The following is a 22,729-nucleotide window of genomic DNA, read 5'->3' on the forward strand; positions in this document are numbered from 1 at the left end:
TAATTCAAAGAAGCAGTTTCTTTGACAGCAGCAGTGACGTGAATGTAAAATTCACCATAAATAGTAGAAATGGAATTAGAGAGTGAATTATATATGGAATTAAAGCTTATCAAGTCTATTTTTATATGAAAGAAACGATGTAGGAAAAGGAATTCTGTATTTTGAGATATTTGAATTTTAGTGAGACAGGGTCAGAATGGTTTTGAAGTCCCTGTTCTGACTTTAGAAAATCATTATAAATTGTACAGAAAGAATTATGGGTCATAATTTATATGTGTAGATTTCTTAGTGAGTCTATTTTCAAAAGAAAAAACGATAACCTTATATGTATTCTGTACAAAGAGATAATTGATTTTTGGTGCCGAGAGGTCAGATCTGTCGAGCTGTGAAACAGGGGATACTTTAATGAATAAACTGTACTAATTGGCCAAGTCAAAAATTCTGAAAAATTTATGGTAAGTAGTAATATGAGTCTAGTTTCAGGGAAAATTTACGGATTTAAATTTTGAGTTCTGTAACTCGAGTTATAATTAAATTAGTGACAGTTATACAGGTAGACAGTTTTGCTGTGAACAGTGAATTTAATTTTAAAAGCAAATTTTTATGCTCCGAATTGGTAAGTTAAATTGGATGACATCTCGTACTCGATTCCGGCAACGGTCTCGGGTAAGGGGTGTTACACTAGAATCAACTATCTTCCTAGAAGGCTAATCAAGTAAAGAAAGAAAAAAATTCCATAAAATGGAGAATCCTTCAGCACATTTTGGCTTTTATATTTTCAGAATTGTGCCTGCCATCAAATTCGTGACGCATGGCGAGATTCTTCTCTGCCCTCCGCTCAGCAACGCAATTCTTATGCTCACCAGTTATAGCACAAAAATCCACCCTCTATTCAAAGTGACCTCACTCTCGTGAATGTCCATCCCAAATCCTAGCGTGACGTGGATGATTCTTCGGATCCTCACCACGGTCAATTAGGTTAAACAGTTCCGTAAAATTTTTTTTCGTACTGGCAGCATGTGTGGAGTCTTATTAAAAAGCTGTTATTGGTTGCTTTAACCATCTTTTGTATCTATTTGAGCAGCAGATGCTCTAGAATCAACTATCTTCCTAGAAAGCTAATCAAGTAAAGAAAGAAAAAAAATTTCCGTAAAATGGAGAGTCCTTCAGCACATTTTGGCTTTTATATTTTAAGAATTGTGCCAGCCATCCAATTCGTGACGCATGGCGAGATTCCTCTCTGCCCTCCGCTCAGCAACGTAATTCCCATGCTCACCAGTTATAGCACCAAAATCCACCCTCTCTTCAAACTCACCTCACTCTCGTGAATGTCCTTCCCAAATCATAGCGTGACGTGGATGATCCGAAGAATCCTCACCACGGTCGATTAGGTTAAACGGTTGCGCAAAGTTTGTTTTTTTCATACAGGCAGCGTGTGTGGAGTCTTATAAAAAAGTTGTTATTGGTTGCTTTACCCATCTTTTGTATTTATTTGAGCAGTAGATGCTCTAGAATCAACTATCTTCCTAGAAGGCTAATCAAGTAAAGAAAGAAAAAAAATTCCATAAAATGGACAATCCTTCAGCACATTTTGGCTTTTAAATTTTCAGAATTGTGCCTGCCATCAAATTCGTAACGCATGGCGAGATTTCTCTCTGCCCTTCGCTCAGCAACGCAATTCCCATGCTCACCAGTTATAGCACCAAAATCCACCTTCTCTTCAAACTCACCTCACTCTCGTGAATGTCCTTCCCAAATCCTAGCTTGACGTGGATGATCCGCCGAATCCTCACCACGGTCGATTAGGTTAAACGGTTCCGCAAAGTTTGTGTTTTTCATACAGACAGGGTGTGTGGAGTCTTATAAAAAAGTTGTTTTTGGTTGCTTTACCCATCTTTTGTATCTATTTGAGCAGCAGATGCTCTAAAATCAACTATCTTTCTAGAAGGCTAATCAAGTAAAGAAAGAAAAAAAACCATAAAATGGAGAATCCTTCAGCACTGGCTGTTGCGTCTTCAAATGTGCCGCCTGCAGCTTGTCGTTTGCCTCATTCACTTCCTTCCAGTAAGTATTAGATTTCAATTTTCTTTTATTGTTTTATTTCTATTATGATTGAAAATGAAGACACACGTTTTGTTATTTAATGTATGCTTAAGAGTTTGACTATCATGTGAACTTCTGTCATGCACCTTTAATGTTTCTTGTGTGTTCATAATTTTTCTCTATGATCTTTCTATGGTTGAGATCATGTTACGCAGATCAATTTTTTTCTTTGGCTCGCTTGTAAGCTATATTTTTATCGTCTTTTTCTTTTTTTTTTATTTGAAAGTCGACATCCCTTACTAGTTATTGCTTGATTTTGTTTAGGGCCTCTTGAATCCTTTATGCATAAGAATAGGTTACAGGAGTTTGCTCAACGATCATCCATCTGACTTCCATGTATCAAATGTTAATGAAGGATCGATGCATACGCCCAGATTTCGGTCAAGTGTGTTAGTTGATGGTGTAACATATACTTCTGAGACCACCTTTTCTAATATAAAAGCAGCCGAACAGGATATTGCCAAACATGCACTGGAGTGTATATCAAAGAAGTTAAAGGATGAAGGCTGTCCTCTCATTTGTGAGGTTTGTTGCATTCTTACATCTTCATTTAAATGTTTTACGTTTATTCATAACTGTTTGCTTGTCTTGAAACTTACTAGTCAAATTAGTAGGTATTTGTTTTCCTTATATTATATATCTTAGCGAGGACACAGTTTAAAGAGGTTTATTTATTTTGATATTATGCAATTTTTACCCTAATTATGCAAATTTTTTGGCGCTGTAGTATTCTTTTGCTATTTAGTAGAAAATATATTGGAAATTTGTTTTTGAGTATACAAACTTGAGGATGACACTATGAAGAGTGCAAATAAGTAAAGATGTGCCCTATTGAAAGCCAAATAGAAGGAATGGAGAATAGAAAAAGCATCGTTTAGTTTTTAAAAATGTTTTCCATTTTCTATCTCAATTATCAATTTAAATTTTGAAATCTTTGCTTTGCAATTTTCAATTGTATTGAACCACTACTAGAAATGACATAAACTTTTAACTAGTTTTTGGATTTTTAAATATATTTATCTCCCTTGTCTTTCTATTTTTTCTACATTTAGAAAAAAGTATTATTTTTTCAACACTTTTTGGTGCATGAGTTAGCAATAAATTAACTTTTCTCGGTAATCTTTAGCCACACTCATGACTTGTTTTGAGCGAAAGGAAGGAAATTCTTTTACTTATTTTGAAGTGATCTTTTTTTACAAGAGTTTTACTCACCCTTCTTATTTCAAGTATAAACTTATACTAATTATTCTTAATGTTTTGACTAACTATTTTAATACTTACGTGGTAATTAAGCGATTCGTTATGTTAAATACATTAGATAACCAAATGAGGCATTAAAGTGTAAATGAGAATAGGAAATGAAAATGTTTTCTATAACTAAGGATTCTTAAATAGGTATATCGGACTTGCATATCAAATGAAGTATGATAATTGCTTTGGGGTTTGCTAAACTTTTGGTTGCTCGTGCTCTAGGATACGATATTTTGCAAGTCTATCTTAAATGAATTTGTGGTGAAGATGAATCTAGAAATGCCAACATACAATACCATTCAGTCAGGAGGAGTGCTCCCCCTTTTTGTGTCTACTTTAATTTTCAATGGTGCGACTTATAGAGGGGAAACTGGTAGAAACAAGAAGGAAGCTGAACAATTAGCTGCACGTGTCGTCATACAATCACTTCTTGGTATCTTTGTTTTTCTATTTAAAAAATTCAAACATATATATGTGTATGCACGCGTGTAAACATACCCTGATTTCAAGCCACTTATTAGCTGGATAAATTCTCATCTCTTTGTTGGATCACTAATGCAGCTGACGATAGGTACGGGACTGTTGTTTTAGAGATCATAAAATCCAAAGCTAAACTTTATGATGCCTTGAATAAAGCCAAGGATTCCAATTTTGACACTACACTTGCTGGGGCAAACAGACTGAATCATAACAATACAGAGGTTGAAACTAATGCAGTCACTAACCATGTTCCAAATACTACCCACCCAAGCTCTGGAGCTAAAAATCCACGCCATGATTTCAAGATTCTCGTTGATCTTCCAATTGCTTTTGTGCTTGGTTCAGATGTTGGTGAAAGTTCTTCAAAAATAAAACGCAAGATGAAGAAAAGGGCTAAAGGGAATACTAATACTCAGTAAGCTTTGGTTTGTCATCTTCAATGTGGTGTCTGACCTTGTTTTGTGTCGTTCTTCTGAAAGAGTTTTCTGCGTGTCTAATGATGAGCTTTGGTGTCTTTTCATACACTAAGACAATTTATGAGATTGTTTTTGGTGCACTAGTAATGAATCTTTTTACTCCACAAGCAGTGTTAATTTGCAGATGTTTAACATTTTCTTATTAGTTTTTTTAGATTATTTCTTTTAATATACTCTAAATTATATATTTTAATATAAAAAATTGAGTTGCTCCTGTCAGATAGGCACGAATAAAGAAAACATACCATTTCCGTAAATAATCCAGCTGACAACCTATTTCAGTATATAATTCTTTATTTAATTTGTTTATGTAAAAAACCCGCTAATGTGCTACACACTCACAAACACACCATCAGTTTACTTGTTCACTCAAGCAATAAATGCAAGATCAATTTCATCAAAATTTCCACTTATTTCTGCAATGTCAATGTGTTCATACTGTATCGTAATTTATGTGATGACCTAAAATTCACAAGCACCGAAAAAGTGAGTTATAGGGCCTCCGTCTTAGTAAACAGAGTCATAAATAATTATTAGAAGTAATTATGAGCTTAGTTGAGTGCTTAATTAGGTTTTAATTAGGTGAATTTAGCCTAGTTAAGAATAATTAGGAAAAAGGACTAAATAGAATAAGGTGTAAAAGTTGAATTATAGATTAAAAGAAATCATAAAGGATCAAATGGGCAATTAAGCCATATTTGGAATATGAGGCGGCAAATATTAAAACAAAAATCTAAGATACAAATATATTATTTTAGTTATAAATTATATTAAATTAATTTAAAATAACTATATTATAAGATAAATAAGTTATGATTTTGACAAATTGATGGTGATAAAATAATACATGTGTAATTAAAATATGTATACAATTGTAGTTTATAGATTTAATTTTCTTATTAATTAAGTATAAGATATTTATTATTTATTATCTATTATTACTAAATTAAAAGATATTTAATAATTAAATAATTAGTATAAGATTTTTAGTTGATAATTAATTATGATTTTGCCAAGTGTATTAATTTAAGTATGTATATTTGTAATATTTTTATTTAATTAGTAAATAGATATTTATTATTATTAAATTAAATTAAAAATATTTATGAGATAAATAATTAAATTGTGAGATTTTTGTATAATAAACAAATTAAGTAGTGACAATTGTAATAATGAGAATATATACATTTGTATTATATTTATTTATTTACTTGAAAATTAAGTAAAAGATAATTATTAATTAAATAATTATTTTATGAGATTTTTATTTGATAAATAAATTAAGTATATGACAATTGTATGGTATTGATGGTGTACAAATGTGAATATATAATTAAATATTTAATAGATATTAAAAATATAGTAATATATGTTAAGCTAACAAATAAAATAAAGCAAGTAAATTATAAAAGAAATAAAGAACAAACAGAGAAGCATTCGACGGCCCGCCCGAAATATGGGAGGGTTTGGGTAAAAACATAGGCCCGAAATATGGGCTTGGGCAAAAAAACGAGGCCCGTTTAGAAAACGGGCCGGGCATAGGGCACCACTTTTTCGGCCCAGGCCCGGCCCGGCCCGGCCCGATATAATAAATATATTTATTGTAACACCCCTTACCCGTATTCCTTACCGGAACAGAGTATGAGGTATTACTAAATTTTTAAAAAATTTCGACAGCATTCCTACTTATTTTTGCTTAAACCTCCTGCAAATTTAGAACACATTCCAATATACCAACCAATTTCATTTGTATAAACACACATATAGTTTAACTATTAATAAACACTACATTTAAAAGGGAACCATAACATATATTTACATGATCCCACATTACATAAATTGTCTATACATGCCATAAAATTTCGGAACACTAGTAGTAAAATACCCCAAATGTGAAGGATAGTGTAGATGATTGTCTGACTTCGTTCCAATTTCCGAGTTGTTGGAAGTCACTATAACCAAGAGAAAAATAAAATCGAGTAAGCATATAGCTTAGTAAGTAAACACATGATAAATAAGTAATTACTCCCATAACTACACCAAAATATAAACTTATTCATGAATAACTTTATTGTTTAGGCAATTTCCAGCAAGTTGTTTTTCTGCGTCATAGTCGCTAATTTATTTTTATCTGGAGCTACAGGGCTCCAAATTGAGTTCCGTAAATTTTCCCTTTTAATTCATTTTAATTACTAGATTACCAAATTGCCCCTAACTTAAAAATTTTCTATTTCACTTATCTCATGTCCATTTTTGTCTACCAAGTTACCAATGGTATAATTACCATATAAGGACCTCTAATTTAAAGTTTCATAACAATTGGACACCTCTAACATGTAGAACTAAACTTTTGCACTTTTTATAATTTAGTCTTTTTGGCTAAATTGAGTGCCCAAACGTCGAAATTTTCGAACGAAATTTTCACGAAATTATTTTGTGAAATTGTAGACCATAAAAATATAAAAAAAATAAAATTTTTCTCATCGGATTTGTGGTCCCGAAACCACTGTTCCGATAACCTCAAATTTGGGCCATTACAACAACAAAATGTAACACCCCTTACCCGAGACCGTTTCCGGAGTCGAGCACGAGGCATTACTTAGCTTATCTTACCAATTCGGAGCATAAAAACTAGGTTTGAAAATTTATTTTTACTATTTACAGCAAAGCTGTCCAATTGCGCAGCGGTCACTAAATTAATTATAAATTGAGCTACAGAACTCAAAATTTAACTCCGTAAATTTTCCTTGAAACTAGACTCATATATATTCCTACCATAAAATTTTTAGAATTTTTGGTTCAGCCAATTAGTACAGTTTATTAGTTAAAGTCTCCCCTGTTTCACCATTCGACTATTCTGCCCTCTTGTTACTAAAAATAACTTTTCTCATTATAGGATTTTCATATGCTATTCCCACTTGTTCCTACAGAAAATAGACTCATTAAGGAATCTAAGCATGTAAATTTCAACTCATAACCATTTTTGTACAATTTGTAATTATTTTCTAAACTCAGAACAGGGGACTCCAAAAACAGTTCTGACCCTATCTTACTAAAATTCACTTAACTCTCTGTACAAAATTTGAAAAATGGTTTCCCTTGTTTCTAATAAAAATACACTCAATAAGGATTCCAGGGATATAAATTTCATGCCATAATTATTTTTTTTCAATTTTTGGTAATTTTCCAAAGTTAGAACAGGGGATCTCGAAATCAATCCAGCCCTGTTTCAGTAAAATTCAGATATCTCCAAAAATACAACTTCTTTGCTTATTCTATTTCTTTCATATGAGAATAGATACATTCAACTTCAATGTCATATATTATTCAGCTTCCCATTCATTTTCCACCATTTATGGTGATTTTTTCAAAGTTACCCAATTGCTGTTGTTCAACACAGTTTATAATTAAATCGTTCCTTTTGCGTTTTTGATATTTTCTCCCATCTCATACATGGGTCGATTTAGTATTCAACTCAATATTTACCCCATAAAATTTTCCACCATATGGCAATATTCATCTTCCACACTTTTTCGTTGAACACTCGGAATGTTAGCCGTTATTGGTGGATCCCACTTAGCACCACCATGAATCGGGAATCAAGACTTAGCAACCCCTGGGAATCAGACATAGCAACCCCCTTTTTATTTCAAAGATATGGTGGATATCGCACTTAGCACCACCAATGAATCGGGGAATCAGTACTTAGCAACCCCTCGGGGGAATCAGCACATAGCAACCCCCCTTTTCATTTCAAAGATATGGTGGATATCGCACTTAGTACCACCAATGAAATCGGGGAATCAGCACTTAGCAACCCCTCGGGGGAATCAGCACATAGCAACCCCCTTTCACATTTCAAAGATATGGTGGATCACGCACATAGCACCACCCATAAATCGGGGAATCAGCACACAGCAACCCCTTTTATATACAACATACTCCGCTTATTCGAGTGTTCAACCCATAACCCATATATTGCAACCCTTTATCACCTTTCCGATTTAACAACATTTTAGGATATTGCCAAACATTTATTTTAATTCCAAATAAATCCCAACATATATCAAATAATATCAAAATAATACATTAAGTCACGTGTTTACTTACCTCGGTGTAAAATATCGTAATTTTGCACTTTACTCCACTATCTTTTCTTTTCCCGTTTGATATACTCTTCACGTCTTTCTTGATCTATAATAGCAAATTTAACTCGTTTATTATTCACATTTATTAAAATAATCCACCACCCAACTTTTGAAAATTACAATTTTGCCCCAAACTTTTGCATAATTACACTTTTGTCCCCAAGCTCGGAAATTAAACTTCATCACTTATTCTTAAGTTTTATAACATGCTGAACATTTTTCCTTCTATGGCAACATCAAATTCCCACTCCAACACATACTTTTGAATATTAATTATTTTACCGATTATGTCTATTTACCCGTTTTAAGCTTAAAATTGCTTAGCAAAAGTTGTTTAACATAATCTCTAGCTTCATATTCCACCATAAAACAGCAAAATAAACACATTTCACCTATGGATATTTTTCCAAATATGAACCCTAACACGAATTAATGGTAGAATAAGCTAAACCAAGTTAGGGACTCCAAAATACGAAGAACATTAAAAGCGGGCTTAGAATCACTTACTATGGAGCTTGAAAGCTTAAAACCCTAAATATGGCTTCCCCTTGCTGATTTCGTTCACCATGAAGAAGATGAGCATATTTTGCCATCTTTTTCCCATTTAATTCTATTTAATAACCAAATGACTAAAATGCCCCCATTTAAAAAAAAATCTATTTCACCCATTTCTTATGTCTATTTTTGTCCATCAACTAATTAATGGTCTAATTACCACATAAAGACCTCCAATTTAAAATTTCATAACAATTAGACACCCCTAAGATGTAGAACTCAACTTTTGCACTATTTACAATTTAGTCCTTTTGACTAAATTGAGTGCCCAAACGTCGAAATTTTCGAACGAAATTTTTACTAAAATTTTCCGTGAAACTGTAGACCATAAAAATATAATAATAACCATATTTTCCCTCGTCGGATTTGTGGTCCCGAAACCACTATTCCGACTAGGCCCAGAATCGGGCTGTTACATTTATTTTTTAAAATTTTAAAATATTTTTTACATACTTTTTTAATTTTTTTTTAATTTTAAAATATTTTTTTAATTTTTTTAAATTTTAAAATATTTTTAAAATACTTTTTTTAAATTTTTTTTAATTTTAAAATATTTTAAAATACTTTTTTAATTTTTTAAAATTTTTAAAATAAAATTGGGCCGGGCCGGGCCCGGGCTTATGATTTTTTTCCCGGGCCGGGCCGAAATTTTTTTATGGGTCCAGCCCGGCCCATGAGCACCTCTAGTGTCAACTTTGCTTCTAACTATCCGATGAGGCACTGAGTGCCAATTTGGTGTGTTTGGTTGGATCCGTGTATCCGCCAAAGTCCGAGTCTGTTAATAAGGGTAATTAAATGAAAAGTCGAATCGAACGAAATGAATCAGTTGAACCATTGGAAAAAAAAAACGTGATAGTGGAATGTGAATTGAATATGAAAATGTGAATAGAAAGCATGAACTAAATATTCACGAGATAAATAATGGTTCAATGAGAAAGTATATGATGTTAACTAATGAAAAGCTAAATTGAATTGTAAATATTGAAAAATGGAAAGTTATATAAATGAATTAGTTTGGTAAATTTTAAAGTTATATGATTTAATTTACTTGGTTATTATATTATAATTTGAATTATGGTAATACCACTGAGTATATGTATACTCAGTGTACGGCTGTTTCCGTGCGCAGGTTAGTAGAAATCAAGGTTCCGGTTCAACATCCTGAGCGATCCCGACTCCAGCACAAAATTTAGTGAAGTAATCTTTCTTTTGGTAAAGTGACATGTACTTAGGTGTTATATTGGTCACTTGAAAATGTCTTATGCTTTTGGTTGAAATTGATACTAAAATGATATTTTGATACTTGGTTTAATGAAATGGAAATAGAATTATCATAACATATTTGGTATATTTGGTAACAAGTTGAAATAGAATGAATGAAGTTTATTAATTTAAACAATATATGCGAATGTTTATTTAGTAAATTACTAAGTTGATGTTTAGGATATGTTTAGGTGTATTTGAATATGAAATTGTATGGATTGTGATATTGATTTTGAATTGGTTGCAATTTGAAATTGTAGGCAAGGTTAAATATTTATAAATGGGTCATATTGAATTTTTTTTTAAAAAATGAGTGAAGTCAATTAGCAAAAATTTATATGAATTTATGATTATATTATAATATGTTTGTTATTTATTTAAGAATTATTTGTAAATTATCCGTTACCTCGTAACCCTATTCCGACGACGGTTTAAAGTTAGGGGGTGTTACAATTTAATTGATTTTTGTGTGTGTGTTTAAAACTTTGACGTCTGAATACATTAAAGTGAGAAAATAATGCATGGTTAGGAAATGAGCCATTTATGAGCAGGCAATTTGGAAGTTGAAAAATGTCAACAAAGTAATTTTCCCATTCTTTAATGTGTCATTGACACAAAATACTTAACGTGAAAGCTGATACAGTGACTCGTTGCGATTGTTTTAATAATGGGATTCAGTTCATAGTTAAATTATATATTTTAAATAATTTTTAATTTTTTTTAAATGATGGATTCAACTAATTTCATGTTTGAATCAATATATTGGTTGATTTTTAAATTCAATTCAGTTCAAATAGTTAATTAAATTTTGGATTTCACGCCCTATAATATATATATGCTAATTTAGTAGTAGTGAAAGTAGTTGCTTTGATTTTTTATAAAGTACTTAAAATTACTCATAATTTCTCTCAATCTTTAAATAATATTAATACCAATCGAATTAAAACGCAATTATAATACTTTAATTATTAAATGAATTAATTTAATTTTACATTATTATAATGAATCAAATAATTTTATTTAAAATATTTATAAAAGAGTTTATTTAGAAACATAAATCAACTAAATATGATTTCACATGATTTATTTAGCTTGAATCTAAGTAGTTAAAAATTAAGCCACGACCCTAAGCACGTACATGTAATTTCGTTTACGAAAGAGGGTTAATTTGGTAATTGTATACCGTTTTATTTCTAGAAGATATTTGCAAAACAATATTTGCAAAGACAATAGCTCAAATTCTTCTGTGCTTTATTCAACAAATTGAGTTTTCATTTTTTTGGAGCGAAAGTTGTGAGCAGTGCAAGACACCCACTCGATCGGAGGTGGCCATATATTCAGCGGCGGCGGAGGAGTCTGTTACGGCAGGTTACGGCCGCAGAACCACCAAGCACTCGAGTGTCCCCGCTGCGACTCTCTCAATACAAAATTCTGTTACTACAACAGCTACAACCTCTCTCGGCCACGTTATTTCTGTAAGAGCTGTCGTCGTTACTGGACGAAAGGTGGCGTACTTCGAAACTTCCCCGTCGGCGGCGGTTGTCGTAAAGCCAGGCACTCGAAAATCAAACCATCCGCAACCATCACAGTCGCCGCCACCGCTGTACAGCCACAGCTCCTCCAGCAGCAACACTGTAATCAACTTAAAGAGAATACTCATTCCAGCAGCGAGAGTTCCAGTCTTACCGCAACCAATTTTAACGTACCAGCGACGAATAATAATAATGACTCCGGCGGCAGCACCGCCGAAGCGGCGCCGGCGGTAACGTCTCATTCGAGCTTGATAAACGTAAGCGATTTCGAAATTTTACGAAAGTCCTAATGATTTAGGGTTTACGGAGATGGAGAGTTTTACGAGCTTGATCACTTGGTCGAACAATAAAACGGTGCCGTTTGGTTTCGGTAATGTATTCAGTGAGCAAGGACAATGGCAGCAACTGCAACAGCAGCCAAAAATGGTGAGCACGGCCTCACGGGAGTGGAGGAACTCACAATGGGATTGCTTGATCCAACGGTAGAGATTGAGTTAGCAAATTTGGATAATAGATCTAAGGGTGGAGATTGTGGAGGATTTGGACCGTTGGATTGGGAAGGGAGTGGAGGTCAAGGGACGACGTTGCTTGATCTTTCTAATGGTGATCAGACGTATTGGGATCAAAATCAGTAGGCTGATCAAGATCCTCCTACATTCTATCTCCCGTAAATTATATCTTTTAACTAATAATTCTTTGACATAGTAAGGGTAGAATATTAAAATATATCTAAATAATAACAAAAGATAACATTAAAAGTAAAGACATAATACGAATATACAAAACATATATCAAATTAGATAAAAGTACTATCAAGGTCCCTGTTTTAGAAGTTGAATTGTATTTTGCTCATTCTGCTCAAATTTATATTAAATAAAAAACAAACTGGTCCTTTTGTTAAAATTTTCATGAGCATTTCTACAGTTAAAAATAAATTCTTAGACATCCACATGAGGTACATATGGCACGTTATGTGTCACTATCTGGTTATTCTATCAACCAAGTCAGTTTTTAACAATACAAATGCATAAAATTTTTAACAGAAAAAACCAACTTATTCTTGATCTAATATACATGGACTAATTTATCCATTTTTTGAGTAGATGGAACAAAATGAGTAACATTCTGATATTTTGCAAATTACTTAATTCTTTTCTTTAAATAGGTACTATAATATTTTTTTATTTTTAATTTTTAACTTTGAAAAGCATAAAATTCATTTTGAATAAAAATTGTCGATTATCAAATTAAATAAATAAATATGATCAAAACTTTAAGTCTCGTTTCTTAAATGAACCAAACGTGATTTGTTCGATTATTATATATTAATAAAATTAAGGTAAACTACATTAACAATCGTCCAACCATTAATAAATTTCATTTTTACCATCCAGTTATGCAAAGTTTCAAAATGATCACTCAACTATCTAATTTTATTTTTTTGATCACCTAATTATCTTGGATTTTTGAGTTCTGAATGTTTAGATTTTTATGTTAACCAATTTGTGACCAAAAAGACAATTGAATAGTTAGATGACAAGAAAAATACTTATAATTGGATTTGTAATTTACCCATAAAATTATTATTTGTGTGCTTATTTTATTTATAATATAATTATTAATATTTATATCTAAAATAATAAGATATATGTTTGTTTATTGTTCGTGTATGTTTATGAATATATTCGCGAACATTTCGTTTAACTTAAACAAATGAACATGAACATATACAAAATTTTGATATTTTTAACAAACACGAACAAACATAAAAATAAACAAACATGAACAGATGTTCATTCATTCAAGCACGATTCACTTACGATCCTATCCAAAATCACCTCTAAAACTTGAATTTCAATATTTGCAAAACAAAAAGAAAAAAACTTTATAGCACAATACAGTAAAAACAAGGTACCATCAGATCATTTGTTTGACATCACATGATGTCTTTATGCCAGTGAAAATATTATGACCTTACCTATGTTAGATCATTTGTATTAACTGTACAATGATTGTGCATTTGTGCTACCTACTTCCTATTCGAAGTATTCAAAGTATAAGGAACGATCTCAACGGGAAATATAAAGCCAATGACTCTTTACCTGCCGGTTGAATTACCTGGAGGCGGTATTTCAGCCGCATTTAATGGAGGCGTTTGGGGCTGTGTCGTGCTACCAGCAGCCGTGCCAGTGTATTGAAGTGTATCAAAATTGTTCAATTCGATGCCAGCTATATAGTCGAAAGAGTCGGGAATATGCAAAATAATGAGCTAAAGAAAATAGTTTAATGTATCTGAGTGTGTCTCCATAGAGAGGATATATACATTCGGTTCGCCATATGTCGGTGATGCTAACACTAGGATCCGATAAAAGGCAATAATCAGCATCATTCTGCGTAAAGAAATCAGGAATGAGTACTCGTTACCGATTTATTGGAAGAGTGTATGGATTAAAAACGTCATCGTATGAGTATTTTGAGACGATCAAAGGAATATGATATCTGAAAGACAACGTGTTTGTTTTCTGATCTTACATCAAGATCTGAGGGAACAATCTTCATGATCCCACTTATAAAGTCCTGTGAGACATGATGATCTGAGCACATTCCATTAATATATTGGCCCTGTGTTTCGACCTCTCTACTCTCTTCCGTTACCATACTTGCTGCTGGGTTCTCATCCTAGCCTGAAGTTGTTGGAACAATGGCAGCAACAACCGAACAATGAAACACTAAGAGCATAAGCTCTTCAAACAGCAAGCAGAAACACAAAGCATCAAGAGCATAAGCTCTCGATTAACAGGCAGAAAAAAGAAAAAGAAAGAACAATGGCAGCAGCTTTTAGAAAAAGAACAAAACAGAAAACAAAGGAGGAAGAAACAAAAACAATTTACTTGCTCACAAACGTGCAGCAAGGAAGCAATCAGAGTTTCACAACTGATATGCTTAATTTTTCAATAAGAGAAACAATACATTTATAGCCAACTACATCAGTTATTACTACCTACTACCACTAAGTAGCCTAGTAGCTTTAAAAACATTGCTTGTACACAAACAAACCACCTAAACTAGTCATTCAACACCTAAACATGTCAAGTTGTCATCAGCTTGTTCATTTCCAAGTAGTTTAATCAACAAAGAAACTAAAAAGAAAAACTTGCACACAAGCTGATTATGTCAATCAGCACCTAAAAACATCAAAACAATACCAACTTAGTTCATTTTCAACTAAGAAGCTTAACAAAGAAACTAAAGAGAAAACCTTGCTGTTACAGCAAGTATACGTGCTGCAGCATGTCATCAAGCTGCATGCACTTCAAACAGCAGCATGGTTGGCCAATTTCAACACTCCTCATTGGACTCCATGCTGCAAATACCAGTCATTCATCAAGTTTTTTGAACTTGACAGCCCTTAGATGCTTTGTTTCAAGCTGACCAATTCATTTTCAACCTTTGCTTTGTACAAGCTCAATTTCGCCCGGCCTATGCCAACAAAACAAAAATGGCCCATTTACAAAATTTTAACCCAATTAACCCACTACCCAATTACAACCCATAACCCAAAACAGACCCAAAGCCCAACTACTAGCCCAATAGTCCCAAACACCCTTAGCCCAATCACAAGCAAACCCTAACCCAAACACTTAAAACATTTTCAGAAAAAACCTAGCCCCTAACCCTAGCTGCCGCACCTAGCCCACTTGCCCTCTGCCATCGCCGTGCCGCACGTCACGTCTCTGCCATCACCGACTCCACCCACTTGCCTGTAAAATCAGAGAAAGAAATGACAAGTAAAAAAATATAATAGATCAAAATATTGTAAACATGGCTATAAAGCCATAACAACCAATGTAAAAAAGGGGATCCTTTTTTTCTACGAGATTTTGAAGGAAAAGAAATAGAAACAGAAAAAAGGTGGTTACCGATTTCGATCTAAAGGTTTCTTTTAATTTTTACTTCTTTTTACTCTATTTATTTTTGTTTTTATTTTAAAAATATACAAAAATACAAAAAAAGAATAAAAAGGAAAGATTTTTACCTTCGTCGGTGGCGGGGAGCGCGTTGAAGAGAAAAAGAGGAAACTTTTCAGTTCCTTGCCATTGTATGCAATGATGCAGCGCCGATGACCGTGCCATGGCCGTCTGATGGCTCTCGGCCAGATTGTTGGCCGGATTCTGGGGAGAAGAAAGGGGGAGGAGAGAGCATTTTCGGATTTTTTTTGGGAAAGGGGGGAAATGAAATTTTTTGGAAATTTTTTTGAATATATAGGATATCAAAACGACGTCGTTTTGACATGGATCGGACCGACCCGACCCGAACCGCCTAGGATCCGCGTGTTTCTGGATAAAAGGGGTTATTTGCGCCCTTTTGAGGCTGTTTACGATTGGATCCTATTTTGTTTTTATTTTTCAATTTTGCCACAAAATTCCATTTTTTTCTCGATTTGGTCCTCAATGAAGCTGTGTGTTTTAGAGGAGAAGGGAAATTTTCCCTTCCAGCCCCTCTATGTTATTCGCGCATTCAAATCAATCTCTCCTTTTTTATTTATTTCGAATCCGCCCCAAATTTCTGCCTTTTAATTCGATTTAGCCCTTTAAGCTTGCTATTTTATTTTTAATTAATTAATAATATTATTATTATATTATTATTGATATTACAATCAAATATTTGTACATTATATATTTATATTCTATATGTTGTATCCTATATACGTATTAATGTATTTTGTTATTACATACATATTTTAAAACATATACATATACATATATATATATATATATATATATATATATATATATATATACATATCTATATTTTATGATCTATGTATATATGCATGCATTTTATTATCTTAATATACATACATATTTTAGGATATATATATAAGCATACATTTATCCCTTTATTATTATTTATGTACATATTTATGTATTTATATACTTTGTAACAACCCAATTTTTAGTAGTGTCGAGTAGTGATTTGAGATCACTAAATTCAATGAAAAGTTAGAAAAAATTATTAATTAATAATTATAAGTTAAGCGTAATTTTAGAAATATTTTTGAATTAGTGATTTTGTGATTTACAAGAAATTATTAGGTAAATTGGGTCGAAAATGAGGTATCGAGACCTCGATATTATAAAATGAGCCGTAAATATTTTTATAAATATTTACGGAGTGTCATTAGGTAGTATTAAAGTTTCATTAAGAAATTTTAATGTTTTGATGGTTAATTGATTAAAAGGACTAAATTACAATAGGGTAAAAGTTAAATAATAGATTAAAGAAAAGTTAAAAGGACTAAATAAGTAAATATGCCAAGTCCCATAAATGAGGCGGCATATGCATGATAAAATCTGAGATTTTTTTAAGTATATTATTATTTCATTATATTGTAAATTATATTAATTATATTATATTATTATATTTCAAATAAACAAAATTGTTGATAAATGCATGGTGTATATGATGACATGTGGAAAAATGAAATACATACATATTAGTAATGATTACATATTTCCTTATTATTTAAGTAAGTAATATTATATTATTATTTTATTGTTATTATATTAAACTAACTAAATAAAAGAAATAAAAAGATGGAAAAAGAGAAATGGAAATAGAATAGGCAAACGAAAACAGGGGAGAAAGGAAAGAAAAAGAAAAGGGGAAGCAAAGGAAGAAAATTTGGGATTTCAAGATTCCAAGCTCAATTGGTAAGTTAAATTAAGTCATTTTCTTATAATTTTTGAGTTTTGGTATCCTAGAACAAAGTATTATTGGATTTATGTTGAAATTTGGGAAGTTATTATATTTCTAGACATTGATTATGTTGAATAAATGAAAGAATTAGGGGTTAAATTGATTAAATTTCAAGTTAGAAGTTAGTAAAAGGTTGATTTGTAAAATAAATTATAGGCTTTGAAATAATAGGGACTAAATTGAGAGAATTTTGAAATTAGGGATTTATGGTGAAAATGAAGAGTTAAAGTGAATTTATAGTAAGAATTAAGAGAGAATATAGAGTTAGAATGGGAAAATAAAATTAGTATTGATAAGGGATTAAATTGGAATTTGGGTAAAGTTTAGGTATAAAAGGAAATATTTTAATGAAATTGTGTATTAATAATTTTTAATTGTTTAATTACGTAGCTAATGTCATGCAAGAGTCATTGTCCGAGAAAGGAAAGGAGAAGGTGAACAAGGAGTGACTCGAGAAAATTTACGGTTAGTATTACCATAATTTGAATTTAATTATTAATTGTTAAAATTTAAATTAATATACATGATAAGCAAATTGAAGTAAGTATCATGATTGAATTAAATGATAAATAAATATTGATATTGAATTTATTAATAGCAATTGTTGAAATTTGAATAATATGTTTAGTAAATAAAAATAAGGTGAATATCGATATTGAATTAAATGATATTGAATTGTATGTGAATTTGAAATTAAAATGAAGTATGAATATGTATGAGCAATTGATGGTATACTGATTGGAAGGTGAAAAATGTATTGAATTAAATTGTGATTAAATTGGAATTGAAAGTATGAGAAAGTGATTGAATTGAAATGTGATTCGAATACCCTATTAACTTATCGGACTAGATTGGTTACAAATGGCATGCCATAGGATTTGTGATGTGATGAGGAGATTTGTAGCTCGGCCGAGAATATGATTATGTTATTATATGCTTCGGTTGATCCGAAGAGGCATTTAATGTCTTATTGGTGTGTTTGGGAGGATATGATATATTGGTGTGTTATAGAGGATTTATATTTATTTCGGGTGTGTTTTGGTTGGATATTCTGGTGTGTTTGGGTGGAATCCGCGTATCTGTCAGAGTCCGAGTCAAGTTAATAGGGGCAAATGAATAATTTTGATAATATAAATTTTATTGAATGATCTTGAATATGAATCGAAAAGAGATATTAAATTGAGATATAGAAAATGAAATGTATAAACCATGGGTTCAAGAAATAGATAATGATATAGTTCATGAAGTGGTTTTGGTAGTATGAGATAATGTAAGAAAAAAAATCTAAGTGAATAAAAGCAAATTAAAATAGCTATTGTTGAGGAATGAGAAGTGAAAATAAAATGATTTGAAATAGTGAAATAATATGTGAATTTAATTGAATACAATGTATTGAAATTTATTTATGAATTTAATGAATAAATTGAGTGTTAAAAGATTTTAGTGTAAATTGATTATAATGAACAAATTGAATTAAAAGATAGTTATTATTATTGTTGTTGTTGTTGAAACAAGTTGATTTAATGTATTAAATGTTTATTGAAAAATTAATGGTATAAATTGAATTAAGAAATAGTGTATGAGTTAATTTGAATACAATTTTATAAAATTAGTTATTATAATTGTTGTTGTTGAAAAATCCAAAAAATTTAGATAGTGAAATAAGGTATGAATACAATTAAGTATAAGATTGAAATATTGCTTATTATTATTAATTATCAAGTTAATTTAAAGTACGAGATAATTAATGAATAATTGTAGACATAAATTTAAATGTGTATAATTTATCGATTAATGTTATTAATTTGAATTATGGTAATACCACTGAGTATTCCTATACTCAGCGTCTGAGTTGTTTCGTCATGCGAGTTAGTAGAAAGTCGATTATCGGTCGGCCCGACCTCAGAGAAACTTTATTGATGTACCTTTGTTTGATAATGTGGCATGTACCTAGGTGATGTATAGGTTAAGTATAAAAGTTTTGTTATTACGGTTGTAGAATGATGTTTAAACTAGTTATAAGTTATCTGATATATCCGGTAATGCTCTGTAACCCTATTCCGGCGACGGTTTAGGGTTAAGGGGTGTTACATACTTCCCTAATATATATTATATTTTATACTTTATATTATGTATGTCCTATATATACGTTTTAATTTTCATATATACATACTTACATAATTTTCATGTATAATAATTTCAAAATGTATACATGCATATATTTTCCATATTTTCATAATTTTATACATATATATACGTATTTATATATCTTTTGTATTTTTATGATTGTGTTAATTTTGTTCATTTTTCATATGTCTATTATTGTTTATTTTCTTACTTTAGTTTCATATTATTTGTTATTTTGCCCGTATGATTATTTTTTATTGTTTATTGTTTATTTGTTTCATTTTATTTACATTGCATCATTATTGTTATTTTACACCTACTTTTACTCGGATTTATCAAAAACGGAAAATTTTAAAAATATAAGTAATACTCGGTATTTGGGATCTTCTAGAGAATTGAGCCCTAACGTATTGGGTTCCGATTTTCTTCGTTGAACCTAAATAATCGAGATTACTCTTTTAAAAAATGATAAAAAGCTCGTTATCAAGAATTCAATACGTTGTATCCTAACGCATTGGATGTGACACGTTATTTTCTCGAGACGAGGATTTTTCGAAATAAATGCAATATTCAATGTTCAATATTTTGAGAAATTGTGCCCTAAAGTATTGGGTTGCGATTTCTTCATTTGATTTAAACAATTGAATATTCTTTTAAACTTTATTACACGAATTTTTTTTCAAACTCAAGTTTTAAACAATATCGGGAATTAAAAAAGGATCGTGTCCTAACTTACTGGTCGTGATCCCTTTTTAAATCCAATATAATTAAATATCTTTAAATAAGCATTTTTTATTCGCGTATCGGGAATTCGAGACATTGTGTCCTAACTTACTGGATATGATTATCTTTCCCGAATAACGTGAAATATCTCATTTTTCTTGAAAATTTTCAACGTTTTAATAAAATGATCGTATTTTTAAAATTCTCCAAAGTTCTCAATTTTCGACATTAAGACATTAAGTAATCAACTAGGTACCAATTTTGGTCGTATCGAGGGTGCTAATCCTTCCTCATGCGTAACCGACTCCCAAACCCGTTTTTCTGAATTTCGTGGACCAAACTTGTTGCTTTAATAAAATCAAACCGTTTATTAAAAACAACCACTTTTCGAGGTGATCCAATCACACCTCATAAAAAAGGATTGGTGTCGACTCCCATTTCATTTTTCAAAACCCAAGTCGACCCCATTTTTCATCCAAAAAATAGTGTCAACAGGCTTCATTCACAAACAAATCTGACTTACACACTTGACTATCCCAGTCCTTTGTGTCAAAGATTTGTTCACCAAATGGAGTCTTCTCCTCCTTCACAGCCTTGGTTGACAACACATCTTGCCTTGTTTCTTTGCTTCTTCTTGCACAAATAGTTCGTGAGTATAGTTTGCTTGCCTTCATTCTGCCATTTTGGCTTGCAATTCGATAGGCTCACACTTTGCTTATTGTCTTCAATAGGCTTGCAACTATACAACACACATTGAGCTTTCACATGTTGCTGAACTCACACCTTTGACAGACTCACATCTTTGCATATTGTCTTCAACAGGTGTCTTCAACAGGCTCGCACTTTGCTAAGCTTGCACATTTGGAAAGCTCACACCTTTCCTTGAAACTCCTCCTTCAGCTTATTCAAGCTTGTTTGGGGTCTTATAAGTTTGAGCCGATGTTGAGCAGGGGAAGCAAAATCAATGGTCCCTTAAGACTTTGGCTCGATACCATTTGTTGGAACAATGGCAACAACCAAACAATGAAACACTAAGAGCATAAGCTCTTCAAACAAAGAAGCGAAACATAAAGCATCAAGAGCATAAGCTCTCGGTTATGAAGAGAAAAAAAGAAAAAGAAAGAACAATGGCGTGACTCTTAGAAAAGAACAAAACGAAACAAAGGAGGAAGAAACAAAACAATTTACTTGCTCACAAGCGTGCAAAGAAGGAAGCAATCTGAGTTTCACAACTGATATGCTTAATTTTTCAATAAGAGAAACAATACATTTATAGCCAACTACATCAGTTATTACTACCTACTACCACTAAGTAGCCTAGTAACTTTAAAAACATTGCTTGTACACAAACAAACCACCTAAACTAGTCATTCAACACCTAAACATATCAAGATGTCATCAGCTTGTTCATTTCCAAGTAGTTTAATCAACAAAGAAACTAAAAAGAAAAACTTGCACACAAGCTGATTATGTCAATCAGCACCTAAAAACATCAAAACAATACCAACTTAGTTCATTTTCAACTAAGTAGCTTAACAAAGAAACTAAAGAGAAAACCCATCATACAGCAAGTATCGTCTTTGACATGTCATCAAGTCGCATGCACTTCAAGCAATGACATGGTTGGCCAATTTCAACAGAAGTAGACGATAAGTTTGATGGCAGACCAACACCTTGTATATCTTCAATTTTCTCCTCAATTTCACTAGAATAGCACAGTGAGATAAGAGGAATTATCAGGAAAGTTTACAGCTTTAGTGCTAGAACGAACATTTATCATGCTATACGACAAGATTTATATCATACCAAACTTTAATCGACAAGAAGCCGTGGTTACCTGACAAGGTAATCATCTATAGGACCCATTGAGCTTCTAAGGACAATCCGGTATCTCCTTTAGAGAGAATCATCATCCTGCTATAAAAAGAAGGGTTTGCAATTATGATCGAGCATGGACATGTAAACTGTACATTAATTCTTCAAGCCTTTGAGAATACCTCGTCAGGATCAAGGACTTCCAAAGTGGTTCCGTGCGGAGCTTTAGTGGCAATCAACATTTCGTTCTAAACAAGGCAACAAAAACAAATAGTTAACAACCGAAAGTAGAAAGCATCCCTAGCAACGGCATTAGCAATGCCAGGCGACCTTATACCAACTCGAAAACATTAATGAAACATTCAAGCAATAAAAAAAAACCTGGAAACAAGGTAAGCTCTTGATATCTTCCTTGGTAACAAAAAGGCAATACTCTTCTGAAATCATGCAAAAAATGTAAAAATAATATCTCGAGGGTAAGTAAAGATTTACTTGT

The 22,729-nt window shown here is 31.9% G+C and overlaps 1 protein-coding gene, 1 long non-coding RNA gene and 1 pseudogene across 2 annotated transcripts; 2 read left to right on the plus strand and 1 right to left on the minus strand.

Moving 5' to 3' along the window:
* The first annotated feature begins 1,982 nt into the window (after positions 1 to 1,982).
* Positions 1,983 to 4,253, plus strand: LOC105771687 (double-stranded RNA-binding protein 4). The gene is given in 5 exon segments (XM_012593095.2): positions 1,983 to 2,064; positions 2,368 to 2,437; positions 2,439 to 2,628; positions 3,577 to 3,787; positions 3,916 to 4,253. Coding segments are annotated over 5 exon segments (891 nt in total).
* A 5,834-nt stretch (positions 4,254 to 10,087) lies between these two features.
* On the plus strand, positions 10,088 to 12,471 carry LOC105771688 (dof zinc finger protein DOF5.4-like; annotated as a pseudogene).
* Positions 12,472 to 13,624: 1,153 nt separating this feature from the next.
* LOC105773739 (uncharacterized) lies at positions 13,625 to 14,785 on the minus strand. The gene is made up of 2 exons (XR_001127141.2): positions 14,341 to 14,785; positions 13,625 to 14,198 (listed from the first exon to the last, which is right to left on the minus strand). It is a non-coding gene; the product is annotated as an uncharacterized LOC105773739 (long non-coding RNA).
* Positions 14,786 to 22,729: the final 7,944 nt, after the last annotated feature.

The sequence above is a fragment of the Gossypium raimondii genome, chromosome 6 (assembly GCF_025698545.1).
Source record: "Gossypium raimondii isolate GPD5lz chromosome 6, ASM2569854v1, whole genome shotgun sequence".
Lineage (NCBI taxonomy): Eukaryota > Viridiplantae > Streptophyta > Magnoliopsida > Malvales > Malvaceae > Gossypium > Gossypium raimondii.